We start from the raw sequence: 14,615 nt of genomic DNA, 5'->3' as shown, positions 1-14,615 counted from the left end.
TGGAGATAAAGTGTGGAGATAAGATTTCATGTGTTTACATCTTTCTCTGTGTATTTCCATTTTTAATTACTGAAGATTCTTTATGAGTTTGTAGAATCTAGATGGTGGAGGTTGTAAAAATGAATGAATTTTGAAATCTAAGTTCATCCTATGTACAAATAATTTACCACATATAATATTGGAAATTCTGGTTGTTTAAACATCAAACAATAAAGTACTGCTTTATTGCAGAATTATCCAGTTAGCAATCACATTTTCATCTGATGCAACTTTTCGTTTTGTGGGACCTTTTGCAATAATTTGACTACTGCTGCAAGTTCTGCTCATAGCTCATGTAATATGTGGAGTCTAACAAGCAGCAATGATGAAACAGAGCAGTGGGTTCAGCTCATGAGCCATGATGAAAATAGGCAAATAAAATGCTATAAAGTGCAATGGAATGGGGTTAGTTTGCATTGTGCCAGTTTCAAAAAAAATCTCCCTTAGGAGCCAAAATTAATTAAAATCTTATTTTGAATGTATTTTCCCATTTTCTGTAGCAAAAGCTGACTCATAACTCATGTTTTGCTGTGTTGAAAAATCTTCTGTTTTATGCTAAGTCCATTCCTAACTAATGCTGTCCAGGACTGGAATGAACTCCAGACATTCAGCAACTGAAAATTTCTTGGTTTAAAACCATGTGCTCTGCAAACACAGACTGTGTCCAAATATCACATCCTGGCTCGTGCATTCAGGACATGGCATCAGCTTGATGAGGGCTTTTAACAGTTTTGCATGCCAAAGATGGTTTTGTGTGAAATTGTCTGTGATACCTCCTCCACAGGTATATTTCTGGGTTTTGGTGTTGACTCGGCACCCAAAGGGTACAAGCACAGTAACCCAGCCTAGTCTGAGCGAGCTGGTGGGCATGATGTGAGATTGCACCGAGCTGCACAGCATGGTTCTATCCACAGCTGATGTTCTTTATCCCTGCAGCTGTATTCACCTTAGTTTCATCAGCCTTGGAGAATCATGCCACTGAGCCAGCCAGCTCAATATTAAGGATGCGTTAAGGGCAAAGGTATTTAGGTTCATAAGGAAGCCAGAAATTTGTTACACCTTGTGCTAATGAAGCTGAAGACTGAATACAAGGCCATCTTTGAACATGTAGCTTCACTAGAACATAAGGCCTCATTAGAATATAAGACAGCTGAAGCTGGGTGGTGTTTAATTTTTGGACATTATTTCCTAATATTACTTAAAATTTCATTCAGGTTTTTGGTTTAGCATTGATCTTATTTTCTATAAATATTTTATTATCTTTCATAGTGTTATTTTCCTTTATTATTAGAAGGCTAATGATATATGAAGTTAGCATACTCATTGTTCTTTCTCATGGACATATGACTTCATCTCTAAACTTATTTTCAGAAGGCATGGAAGAACATTCTTAACATTTTCAATTTCTTTTTAACTGTTGCCTTCTCAAGACAAGACAGGCCATGAAAGGCAGTATCTCTTAATAGAAGGAAAATCTTAATGAACTGTTGAAGATCAATCAACAAGTAAAAGCAAGGTATTTCTATCTCTGATTCAGGAAATTTTTTCTATTCAACCTAGTAAGAATGTATTTAAGGTCCAATACCGGTCAATAATTGAGTTGATATAGTTGTATTTTACATTACAAATTAAAGGTCTTGCTTGCAGCAGGTGTATCTTTACAGTCAGGAGTGTAATTATGTCCAATTCATGGAAGAGGAGGGGAAAAATACATCTGGATATATTGAAGTTGTCTTTTGCATCCTTAACACTAATTTTTTCAATCTTTTAATTTCATCCAATTTCTTAACTATTCCTTTAGATTTTCTTCATGCAGTTAAATACTTATGAACATGTTTAATGTGCATAAGTAAAAGGCTTAAGCTTAAGCTTGTGAATTGATAAATCCATGAAGTCAGTGCCGCTCACTGTGTGCTTTAAGCAGCATTTTTTGTCATAAGACATAGTACCTTGTATGTTTCTCGTGTGATTCAGGAATTCAACAAAAATTGAGTGAAAATATGCACTGTGACCAATCTCGAAAAATATAAAGACATCAGATAATCTATGGACTCAAATCTGCATAGAGATTTGCATCAATTAACTAGCTGTAACTAAGTATTTCCAGAGACTCTGTTCAGTAAATTTGCCATTTCGTTACGTTGGAAATTTTGGAAAATTTGATACAGTCTTAGTGGATAGGAACAGTAAGCAAAGCAAAGCCAGAATTACTGGTTCTTTTCCCTTCTCACTGAGTGCAAAAGAATTTTTAATAGTTTATGGCACTGTTAGAAGTTTTAGTTTTCTTTTTTTTTAAGTAACTAGAATGATCATTTACATTTGGGAAAGTTTTTCAAATCTAATATATGCAAAAATAAGATTTTCAGTTTTTTAATTATTGTTTTCATACCATTACTTCAGCATAAGCCCTTTTAGGTATCCATCCTACTTTCCTTTGTTCAGTATTACTTTTGAATTTAATCAATGTACAGCATTTAATCAGCATTAAACCTCTTTAAAGATAATTAAGGTTAAGAGTAAAGGTGATGTAGCACTATTTTTCAAGTAAAACTTCAAGAGGCAAACTGGAATCTGAAAAAGTTGCATTTATTGTTTCAATGAATAAGGTTATATGTTCTGTGGTAGCCCAAAGCTCTTTTTGAAGTATTTTGGTTTTAGTGTTGCTTCATTTTACTCATAGTGACTGATAATTTTAGAGTAGCCTTTCATAAGCAGCTTTGCATATGAGGATGTTGCCAGTGGGAGAAAGTTTCACAAAGTTTGGAAGATTTTACTTAATATTTTTGTCATGTAGGTTGAATGTGATTTCAAGGAAACATCAATAGATGTCTGGAGATTTTTTTGTCTCCAAATAGTTTTTGCGTCACTTTGTTTCTAATATATTTCTAAACTATATTGTAAATTCTGCATTGTAGTGACACACCCTCTACAATTTCGTTTATTATAGACATATTTTTGAGTAACCATCATTGATTTTAAATTATAGACCATTGTCTAAACACTGTCTTTTATCACAGACATACAAGCATAGCCATGATGGTGGCAGCAGGTGTCCAGCTGATTGGTTTCGTACGCAGCATAATGCACTTCTAGAAAAAATTCTCTGGTTGTCCCAAATGTTGCATTTGTTTCAATTCACAGAGTGTTTGGTATTGACCACATAATGCTCCTTCTCTCACTTACCTATGTGGACAGCCTTGATTGTTTTTCAAGATTCTGCGAGTAGGACATAATTGCTTTGTGCTCTTAAGCTATAAAATTTATTGGCTAACACACATGCGGTGGCTGGGGATACTGCAGTATTCATCACCCCTGTGGAATGAGCAACGGGTCTTTGCTGACCTGGCAGTCAACAGTCCTGGGGGAAAGGTTCAGCCTCCACTGCTCCATAGAAGACAAGGGAATTGTCTTCTGTGCTGCCAAGTTACAATCTTCCATTTACCCAGTTTTCTTCCTTGAGGTTTTATACTTTTTCATATTACTGCTTTTCCTTTTTAAGCCTTGAGCTGCTAAATAGTGTTATTTCAAGAATTTTAGCTGTGTCTAGAATTTAGTCTTTCCTTTTTTGCATGAATGCTAGTCTACATATTTTCTTATAACTTTTGTAACAATGCAGCAGTTTTCTCAGAAGACTTAGACAATGTTGCAAAACTCTGCTGCTGTGTCATTATGCAGCGGATCACAGATAGCTGAACATCCCGGAAAATGGTAATACCTACCTACCTGCCCACAAATCTTCATCATGCACTCTCCCATCAGGATCTTATATTTCACACAAATATTTTCTAGTTCTTGCCCTATATTTTTATGTTGCCACCTCTCACAGAAATTTTTCCAAATTAATTTCTTACATTTCCACATCTCTTTGTTTACTGTGCTTTTTCCTATATTGCTGTTTCCAGCTGATCTCCCCAAAAGCAGCAGCTGCTTTGGCTGCCCAGCAGAGCCAGCAGCACAGGGCCCCAGGAAAGCAGGGCTGCTGCTCCCCACATGTGCTGTCCTCATCACCCCTGTGGCTGGCAGATCAGCTGACTGCTACTTGCTGAAGAGCAAACAAACACATCGGCCGTGCTGCAGGGGGTTGGAACCTGAATCGACTGTGACCCCCACACAGAGAGTGTAGTGCCTGAGGATTGGATTCCTAGGGTTTTCCTCCTGAAGGAGGCTGAGGACACACTGTCCTTGTGTTTCACCTTGTTTGGCTGCTCTAGGTTCTACACTGATTCCAGTTTCAGGAACTATTGCAGTACTTGTAAGCAAGGTCTGCTTCTCCCTTCTTCACCAGTGCCATACATTGTGATGTATTAATGCTGCCTCTTGCCGCTGTTACTGGCAGCATTAATACATCACAATGTATGGCACTGGTGTGCCCTAGGATAGTCTGCTTAGGGGTCCACAAAACAGAAAGTCTTTTGTACTAATTTTCCTTGGTCAGCTTCACTTCACTTGAGAGCACTTATACTGGAGGACCAATCTGATCTCGTTTAAAATCCCTGAAACTTACAATATGGATATAAGGAGCCTCATCATCAGCTGCTTTTTTTCATGTCCTCTTTCTCTTCTGCCTCTTCACACATGCTTTTTGTATCCTGGTTTTCAGCTGAGATAGGATTAATTTTCTTCTTAGTAGCTGGTACAGTGCTATGTTTTTGATTGAGTATGGGAATGATGTTGATAACAAACTGATATTTTAGTTCTAGGTAATAGTGCTTTCCCTAAATCAAAGACTTATCACTGTCCCATGCTCTGACTGCAAACAGGTGCATAAGAAGTTTGGAGCGAGCATGGTCAGGAGAGGTGACCCAAACTGGCCAAAAATATATTCCAAGGCAAAGAAATATTCCATCCCATAAAACGTCATCCTTGAAATATAAAGTGTGGGGAATTGGCTGGGAGGTGTCAGTTGCTGCTTAGGGATGGGCTGGGCATCAGTCAGCAGGGGATGAGGAATTGTATCGTTCTTCACTTGTTTCTCTTGGGTTTTACTGCACACTGTCTCCTTTCCATTACTATTATTATATTATACTTCAATAATTAAACTGTTTTTGTCTCAACCCATTATTTTTTTTTTATGTTTTTTGTTTCAAGTCTTCTCCCCATCCCTGGGGGCTGGCATGGGGTAGAAGAATGGGGTTGGAAAGGATGGTTGAACAAGTGGCTGCATGGTAAATAGTTGCCAGCTGCGGTTAAACCATGGCAGCTTGCTGATACAAACAATGCTTAAAATTTCTCCACTCACTTCTGAGTCAATCAGACACTGTGGACAAGGCATGCATCCTTTGAATTCATCCTTTTCTTCTTTACCTCAACTGGAATTTCAAACTCACCCTCTTCCTTCTTTCTGGATTTCAAAGATGCTTCCACTTTTTTAAAACAGCCCAATGGCCCTAACATAAGCACTGAATTAAAAATTGTTCACATTTTTCACTATTGGTGTATGTATTATTAACATCTCAAATAGAAGTTTAGTAATGAGATGCCCACACCAATGTTCATCACCTCTACCAATGTATGTACCCAGAACAGATTACTTCGGATTGCTTTGTGACAGATTTGAACTGTTGTAATTCCATTAAATTTCTGTATGTAGATGTCTTATCCATGCCAGCTATTAAAAATTATATGCATGATTTTAAATATAAAGTAGGATGAGAAGTGGGATAAAGACCTCCAATGCAACTTGTAACATGATTTTTAAAATAAATAGAGAAATATTTCTTAAGTATTTACTAATGAACTATAATTTTTATCTGCAAAAAGAATGATGAACAATTTCTTTTTAAAAAAAGTGCTATTTTTAACAAAGGCACATTTGCAGTAGCAACAGCTAAATTGCAGAAATCAAGAATATTCTGTCTTTTCTTTCTTTTTTACTTCTATTTTTGTTTCTCATAATACTGTCTTTGTTAACATTGATGGCATTCTTCTAAATCTCAAGCTGTGACCTTAAAGGTCATGTATAAGCCTAATAGGCCTTCTTTAATACTATCAGTCTTTTAAGGATAAGAGCCTTAATTTTAATTAATTTATGCATTTCATGAGATAAACATCCTTAAATTTCAACTAAAAAAAAAGTTAAAAATTTGGAAGCTAGTGAATACACCTCAAAAATGTCATTGTTTGTACCTGTGGAGATTTGATTGAAGTTTCATGGCATTATGCCCATTAACTTTGTAAGGCAGGAAACATGCAAACTGGAGATCAAAATAATGTTATTCTTAGGGACAAAACTAACTCAAACTTAATGTTAAAGAAATGTATTAAATTTTAGTCACAACCTCTTTAATTACAGCAGTCCCTGTTCCCCTTTTGTGGAAGAATAATGAAAAGTGTGAATCACATTTTCCACATAATTTATTTAAATCCTTCATTAGTGAGAATTGACATTTGTATTCCATACTAAACAAGATCTTTATGCTTGGAAAGTAGCTCTCTTAATTTGTTTAAAATTGATAGGAATCTATTACCTTTTTTGGATGAATACTGATTGCTCTGCCATTGGTATTTTCACAACCAAATCAGATTCAAATGAGGATTACAAAGAGTGTGATAAAGCAATTGCTGGAAGAGAATATAGCATTTTTTTCAGTACTACTATCAATTAAAATCTACTCCTTCTGTAATCCCACAGCTGAACAGACAGGAATGTTATTTATAGGAGATGCAATAATACAGGTCAGTAAATATTCGCTTTTTTCCACAGACATTTGTTTCATACTTGCTTTTATTTCAGTAACTAACTTCACATTACAAATCATTTTCTCCCTATCGTATCTGTTTTTAGGTTAATGGTATAAATGTAGAAAGTGCTACCCATGAAGAAGTGGTAAGTCATTCCACTTTGATTTTTTTATTGGTGTACAAAATATCTTATGTCCAAACTGTTCTGTCTCTGGTCTTGTTTGAAGTGAATTTACCCTTTTTTACTATAAAGACAGTGCTATTGTTAGGTTTATAATATATTTGATTTTTAAAACTTTTCCAGTTACTTAATTCCATTTTGAAATAAAATTTACCACAATGTTTAGTCTAATCTGAAACAAAATAATTTCTTGAGTAATGGTCAGGTTTTATGGATTTCCTTCATTTATCAGACTGACTGTATGAGGACAAAGCCAGTTCACATTCACTTGATGTGCAGTGCTTTTCTGGGCACAGTGCAAGGCCATGTAGATAAAAATTGTTACCCCTGTTGCCTGTTTATTGGCAGTATCTCAGAATAACATCTGTAGCAACCACAAATGACATGGACTTTGGCTGTGTCTTATCAGCAGGGCAGAAATTACATGGGCAAGGAAACTAAACTTGCTTTTATTACTTGAAGGTGATCTCTCTAGGTCAGAATAAAGTGCAGGTGCATGATCTTGCAGTCCTTTTATTAGTGTTGATTAATACCATCAAGCTGACTCTGTAACACAGACAGTGTCAGTAATAGATCTATTGTGTATTGGTGAACTGCCCTCCTGCTGCTTGTGTTGTTATTGCACAGAAAAAAATTAAACTTCCAAAAAGCTACTCCTCACAAAATGGTAAGTTACTTCCCTTAAGGATTGTTTGTAAAAACTAAGAAGTGCTCCACAACTGTCAGTGTAATGCAACAGAGATGAGGAATGAAAGAGAAATGCATAGTGCTGCTCCTGCTGTACATGGGAATTCAGTGGAAGCATTAAGCATAAGTGCTACTACCACAGTCTGTTACTATGATCAGAATGGGGATAGAAGAATGTGTCAGGCAATAGAGAAAATAACTGGTTCTATGAGAGGAGGTGAGCTGTTGACAAAGCTCCTGAGAGAATGGAAGATTTATTATTTCTTCTTTCAAAATTATGTCGTTCTATTTTTATGAAATAATGGTTGAGATAAAGTCCTTTTTGTTTGAATATGATGGGTTTGCAGTTTGAAGGAAATGATTTAAGAAGGTTCGGGCACCAGAAATACCTCTGAAGAAGGTATATAACATATTAAGCTTGTTACACTATATTAAGCTAGTAATATAGTAATATAATGATTATGGGTAGTTGTCCAGAAAGCAGAAGGTTAAGGATGAAGAATTAATCTAAATTTTAGAAAATCATACCTACATCTTGTCTCTCTGTAAAGGATACCCTGTTGTTGCTGCCCTAAATGTTAGTGCCCTAAATGTCACTCAGATTAAATGAGGGGTGCTCCAGCCCTTCTGTTCAAAGCACACTCATCAATGAGGCTTGAACATTTTTAATCCACTCTGGGTTCAAGTTTACACAGCCTTATAAACATAATACAGTGTTAACATAATGCAATGGAAGCCTGTCAAAGGTTATTGAGTCATTCTTTTGGTTTGCTCTATATGCATCTGGCACCATGGTCTCTTACATATTCAGCTTCAAGGTGGGATTCCTGAAACACCCTCCTGAAATACAGTTTGAAGGCATTTCTTGCTGCTTGCATTCTGGGGGCAGGAGGCCTCTTTTGCAAACATCTAACTCAAGGTTATGAGTTGTACTGTGTAATCCAAGGGATTTTGTGGTGGGTCTAGGCTGAGGCTACATTAGTTTTCTTTGTAGCAGCCAGTATGGTGGTGTAGTTTTGTTCATGACTAAAACAACGCTAGTACCATGCCAGTGTGCCTGTTATTGCTAAGCAGTGCCTGTAGGTCATCAAAGCTTTATTTTCCTCAGTTTTTCCCCTCTCTATGAGTAGGCTGAGAGTGGCCCAGAAGTTTTAAGGGGATACAACCAGGGAAGCCTATCTGAACTGCGCAAAGAGATATTCCATACCATATAACATCATGCTCTGCAGTAAAAATTGTGGGGAGTGTTTTCTGCAGGAAGCAGCCATTGCTCAGAGACTGGATGGGCATCAGGAGGTTGTGACTGATTTCCTTTGCATAATTTGTTTTGGTTTTTATCTTTGTCTTTATTTAAGTTACTAAATTGTCTTTATCAGAAAACTGTCATTATCATGAAGGTTTTGTTCCTTTGTGGTTCCTATTCTCTCCCATCCTGCCAATGGGGGGGAATGGGAGTCAACCCACCACAGACTGCTGAAAGTGATGCTGCTGGCAAAGGTAGAGATTCTGGATTACTCTGCTAGTCCAACCATAGTGATAAGCCATTAAGGGGCAGAAACAAATATGTTTCTTACTTTTTTTAGTGTTGAACTGATGGGGTTTTTTCTCTTTTTTTCTCTTGTTGTGGTTTGATTATTTTATTTTTTGAATTGTAACTAACAAATGTTTTCAAAAATTTTCTTTCTGTTTTTATTTTGTTTGTTTCACAATGACATTCCTTGCTGTTCAGAATTTTCCTCTGCTTTTACTTTCTGCCATTTTAGAATGTCTGCTGGTTCCCCCTTGCAGGATGTGTGGAGGTGCACTCAGCACACGCTCAGAAAACATTTATTTAACAAAACTGAAGCTTAAGTGTAATTGTACATCAGTATGGCTCACAGGTGTTAAAGATCTAAAACCCATTGGGGTTAATATATGGGAGAGAATGCTACAAAATCTGAGAACTTTAGGAAAGGAGGCCAGTTTGTTCTGTCTCCTACCTACCATCTTCCCTCCTGAGATGTTTATGTAGTTAGCTGGTCCTGATTGTACCAAATAGATAGTTTTGTTTCTTGATCCTTGAACTTCAGCAGTGTTAAAAGGTGATTAGTTCTGGGCAAGCCAAACAATTAGCTACTCTGTCAGCAACAATTTAACAATGAACTGGCTCTCCTGTTTTTCCCTTCTGATACTAGAATTTGGTTTTCTCCACAATTGTTCAAGCTGCTACTATCACACATTAGCTCTGGCTAAGGGTATGGATAGAATAAATAATTCAGAATCGGTGCCAAGAAAAATTCTGCTTTTGTAGTAGGTAATACAATAGTGTGGAAAATTGAAAATAATTTCTTTTCCTTGAAAGTTTAAATTATTTTCAGAAATAATCTACTAGTGTGGAGAATGCAGAAAATGTTAATTCAGAGATTAATATAGTTTCTGCATTGTGTATCAGAGAGGCAATTTAATTTTCCTTCCCTGGTGGGTAATCAGGTTGTCAATGTGCGTAACATGAAAGGAGCAGTCAGATCTCCTGAGTGGAGAGAAAGAGGGAAACAGGGATAAAGGAGTATTTTGGTGGAAGTTCACAGAAGTGTACCACTTGATGTTTTTTGGCTGGGACTTCAATTTTCAAGATATTCACAATAAACTGTGAAAGGAAATGAAACATGAGGTGGCAGTTTTCTGATTCAACAGGATTTTTTAGATTCATAGAGTCACAATATGGCTTATTTGGAAGGGATCTTGAAGATCATTTGCTTCCAACAGATGATCTGTTGTTGTGGGCAGGGACATTTTCTATTACACCAGGTTGCTCAAAGTCCCATCCAGCCTGGCCTTGAACACTTCAGGGATGGGACATCCTCAGTTTCTCTGGCAACCTCCTCCAGTGCCTCACCACCTTCACAGTAAAGAATTTCTTCCTAATATCTAATCCAAACCTCCTCTTCTTGCATTTAAAACTGTTCTCCTTTGTCCTATCACTACATTCCCTTGTAAAAAGTCCCTCTTCAACTCTCTTGTAGCCCCCTTTAGGGTCTGGAAGTTCTCTCCTGGGTTTGCTCCTCTCCAGGTTGAACAACCCCAACTCCCAGAGCCTGTCATCACAAGAGAGGTGCTCCAGCCCTCTGAGCATCTTCATGGCCCACCTGATAATCGCAGGGCTGAACAGACTTCTTGACATTTTGTGGTGTGAGTCTGAGTACTTTTATCTCCCTGTTCTTAGTGAAAAAGAAAAATAAGATTTAGAAATATTTTTGTGAGTCCCCGAGGTAAGCACTGCCCTCTGCTGAAATGCACTGGAAGTACCAGCTTGTTTCCCCCATAAGCAAATTGTAGGAAATGTGATGAAAAATCATCCCTGTTGCCTTTCAAAGGGTCATTGCACAGGGTTCTACATAATCTCTCATGAAGGCTGTTTTATATGGATCCATGATTAGTTCAAATGTAATTTTGTATGAAATTAATCCTATTTCAAGGATTAATAAATTGATTAACTAGAAAATGCAGGAGAGGGTGTTTAGTTATACAAAAATGGAAAATCAGGTGTTGCATGTTATTTTTTTCATACTATATCTTATTAATGTATTTTATACATTAATATAATTTACATTATAGTAAATTAGTATGTTTGACACATTTTTAGTATTCCACACAAATCTTAATCTCTTTGGAATATTGCTCAGTGATACAGGAAAGTACTTGGAAACATATATTTCTTTTTATTTACAAATATTCTCACAGAAGGACATGGCTAAATAAACAATATCCATTGAAACAGAGAATCCATTCAGTGGGAATAATTTTAGATTTTCAGAATTTGAACAGTTTTTAGTCAATAGTAATTAATTTTTAAAAAATATTTAGTACTTCAGATGTTTACTGTAATGCTGTTTAATGTGTCATGGGCATGTCTGGCTGGCACTGCTGAACATGTTCTTCATTAGGCTGATTAATTGAGATACAAGGATTGAACCTGAAAATTGTTTATTTTCATTGAGATACTGAGATTTTATTTTCATTTGTGCATTAGCTATTTTGGAATTGAAGTTCTCTGCATGTTCTTCTGGAATTCAGTTCCAAACGGTGGAGCACAGACTATGAATTTTATCCATATAATATCAGAAAAAAAGAGCTCAAATAGAAAATATAGTGGAGAATACATAACTAGAATAAGCACATCATGGTTAGCTACTCAACAAATATATCAAAACTAATAAAATAATAAAAAACATAGAGCTAGAGTAATGGATTATTAAAATAAAATAATAAAAATAATTATAAAATAGCTTTTCAAATAGATGCTTGAGAAGTAGAAAAAATATTTTTATTTTCAAATTTTACTGTGTAATAATATCTTTTTAATATTACTATATTAATAATCAAATTTTGGTGATTTATTAAAATCATTAATCTTCAAACAAATTGAGATATATATTTACAATGTGAAAATTGCAGTGTTATGCTCTGTTGATTAAACTGCATGTTAATATTGGAATATGCAACTCATTAATGTTTGAGGCAACAACTTTATAACATTTAGAGGAATAAAAAATAAAGTTTTTATTTTGTATATGCAGAAGGTTTAAAAACTTAAGATTACTGCTAGAAACAGTCAGCAATACAGACCAAAGTTCAAGGAAATTTTTTTTAGCTAGATTGCCCAGGTAGTTGCTACACTAACATGTATAGATACCCTTACAGACCTACACATATTTCTGACCCCATACTGACTATTAACTTCAAATTACTCCTTGAATTTCTGCAGTTTTTTCCTGTTGGATGCTTTTTGGTTTGAACATGCTTTTTCACCCAACAGAAAAGATGTTAATAAGTAAAAAATGAAGAGTGTAATTCAAGTACAACAAGTATAAAATGAGAGCTTGACCACTTAAATGAAGGAAAAATGAATATTTTTCTATGTAGACAAACTGTGTATCTTTCATTTCTTGGAGGTCTGTCTTAGTGGTACCAAGATTGAGACTTCGCAGTACTTTTAGCAATGCTCTGCATGATTTTCTTGAATAGTTCGTCCTTTGTACTGCATTTTTTTGGTTTTCTCAGCATACAAGAAATATTCTCTTCATATTGGAAGGGTAATTCTACCAGATCCAGAAGAACCAGTAACTGGGGTTTTTTTCACCTCAAGTGAAGATTGTGTAGTTCCTCTGCATGTCATGAAACTGATTTCTTTCTTCAGCTACATTGCTCACATTTTCTCAGTAATTTCCAGAGTTCGGTTTTAGATTGTTTAGATTGCTTTTGGTTTTTTAGATGGTTTAGATTATAGTAAACTATTTCTGCTTAGAGTTTAAGCCAAAACCTTTAGCATCTTATACTTTTCTCACTCTAGCTAATTTCCAACACTGACCTACATTGTCATTAATTATTCAAAAAGACATTTAGAGGGTTCTACATATCAATTTTTCTATTACTAGTTTCTGTGTAAGAAACTTTCATTTGTTTTTGGTTACACATATTATCTTCCCAATATGGTGCTGTTGTCATTTTCTTTAAATGGACAATTTGAGGTGTGGAGTAAGGGTATCTGGAGTGGTATCCTTAAGGTTTTTATGTGCCCCAGACTATGACAGTGTCTCCAGTTACCTAAAGACGTGAACAGAAACATCATGGGTAGAATCCATCACCCAGAAGTATTATTGACAGGGAGCTTGCTGAAATGATCTCAGACTGACCCCTCACTTTCCTTACTATTAGGAGATTTGTATTTGGGATCAGACAATGTGAACATGTAGATTTGGGACCGTTTGTAGGTTACTTTCAAGCACAATGCACTTTTGACACACAGCTGTTCAAGAAACTGCATCATTTCTGTAAGTTGGTTTTCACTGAGATGCTTTTAAACATGAAAAATTCATGAAGTTTATGTTTAGTTAAGGCATTGTTATATAATTATAGGACTATAGACACACCAAAGAAAAGTTATCAATCTTTTGAAGATTTTACTTTCTTTACTTTATCTTAGTAGTAGTTCTCATTGTTCATTTGTCATTGCCTCAGTCAGTTCTAAAATAATGCTTTGGTCATCTATTATGTGGACAGCAAATACCTGTTAATGCTGAATTTCTATCTGCAGGACAGCTGCGTGCATCAGACCTGAGGCTGGAACTGGGAGAAGTGAACTAACTCTTTTATTGAGCAGCATTTATTAATGAGCTTATTGTAGTCACTTTCATTAAGTGCTGTGCACTTCAGAAAATTTGCTGCTGCTATGTAGGTGGACAGAAATAAGCATCAATAGCAAAAAGGCTATTTTTTTTTTTTTATATTATATGTGATATTTCCTGGACATAGTTTTCTTTCAGTTAACCTATAGAATTTTCCTGACCTACTTTTGTGGAGATTTAGTCACAGCAGAACAGGAGTTATCATGACAGTGAGACAAATAATTTTAAAAAGTTTTTCACCTTGCTTGGATGAAAACTATCTAAATTTAATATAATTTCTCCAGGTGCTAATTACCCATAAGTATTCTGTATCACAGAACTGTATAAAGACAAAGCTACATAAAATCATCACATTATAATATAACTTTACAACTTTGTGGAATTTACAATTCACCCTCATTGTTTCCAGATGCTCTGAGTGTGATTATTTCCTCACTGAATGCATCTGGCAACATTTCTCACTAAGAAACAAGTTATAGGATACTTTTGTTCTCCAATGTCTTTCACATGCAAGTGATAAAACCCACATGCTTTAAAACATGACTTTGCCATTTAAATTTTCATCCATTTGCCCCTGTACTGTGCTTTTGTAGGAGATAGCAAAATTTCAGAGAAGGATTTTTTAAAAACTGAATAACATAAGTACCTGTGTAAAATGTACACTTCAAAATATTACACAACTTTTGTAATGTAATTATGGAAATCAATTTTTATTTCAAGCTCTAGATATGTTAAGAAAATATTCACATTAAGTAGTTCATATTTCAGCACTACTATTTTACCTCCATCATTTCACAGGAACTTCATTTCCTGCATTAGAGGAGCAGCAAGTACATTGGCATTATGAGCATTTACAATGTGCA

At 35.6% G+C, this 14,615-nt stretch overlaps 1 protein-coding gene across 1 annotated transcript in view; it reads left to right on the top strand.

The window, feature by feature from the left end:
• The window catches only part of SNTG2 (syntrophin gamma 2), a 210,135-nt gene that overhangs the window by 107,010 nt on the left and 88,510 nt on the right, over window positions 1-14,615 (top strand). Inside the window, exons 5-6 of the mRNA XM_041477904.1 lie at window positions 6,671-6,714; window positions 6,824-6,865. Coding sequence (XP_041333838.1) covers window positions 6,671-6,714; window positions 6,824-6,865 — 86 coding nt within the window. The remainder of the gene's footprint in view (window positions 1-6,670; window positions 6,715-6,823; window positions 6,866-14,615) is intronic.

Source organism: Pyrgilauda ruficollis, unplaced genomic scaffold (assembly GCF_017590135.1).
Source record: "Pyrgilauda ruficollis isolate IOZ18807 unplaced genomic scaffold, ASM1759013v1 scaffold42, whole genome shotgun sequence".
Taxonomy (NCBI): domain Eukaryota; kingdom Metazoa; phylum Chordata; class Aves; order Passeriformes; family Passeridae; genus Pyrgilauda; species Pyrgilauda ruficollis.
Note: the sequence above shows the minus strand (reverse complement) of the source record. Positions and strands in the feature narration are given on the sequence as shown.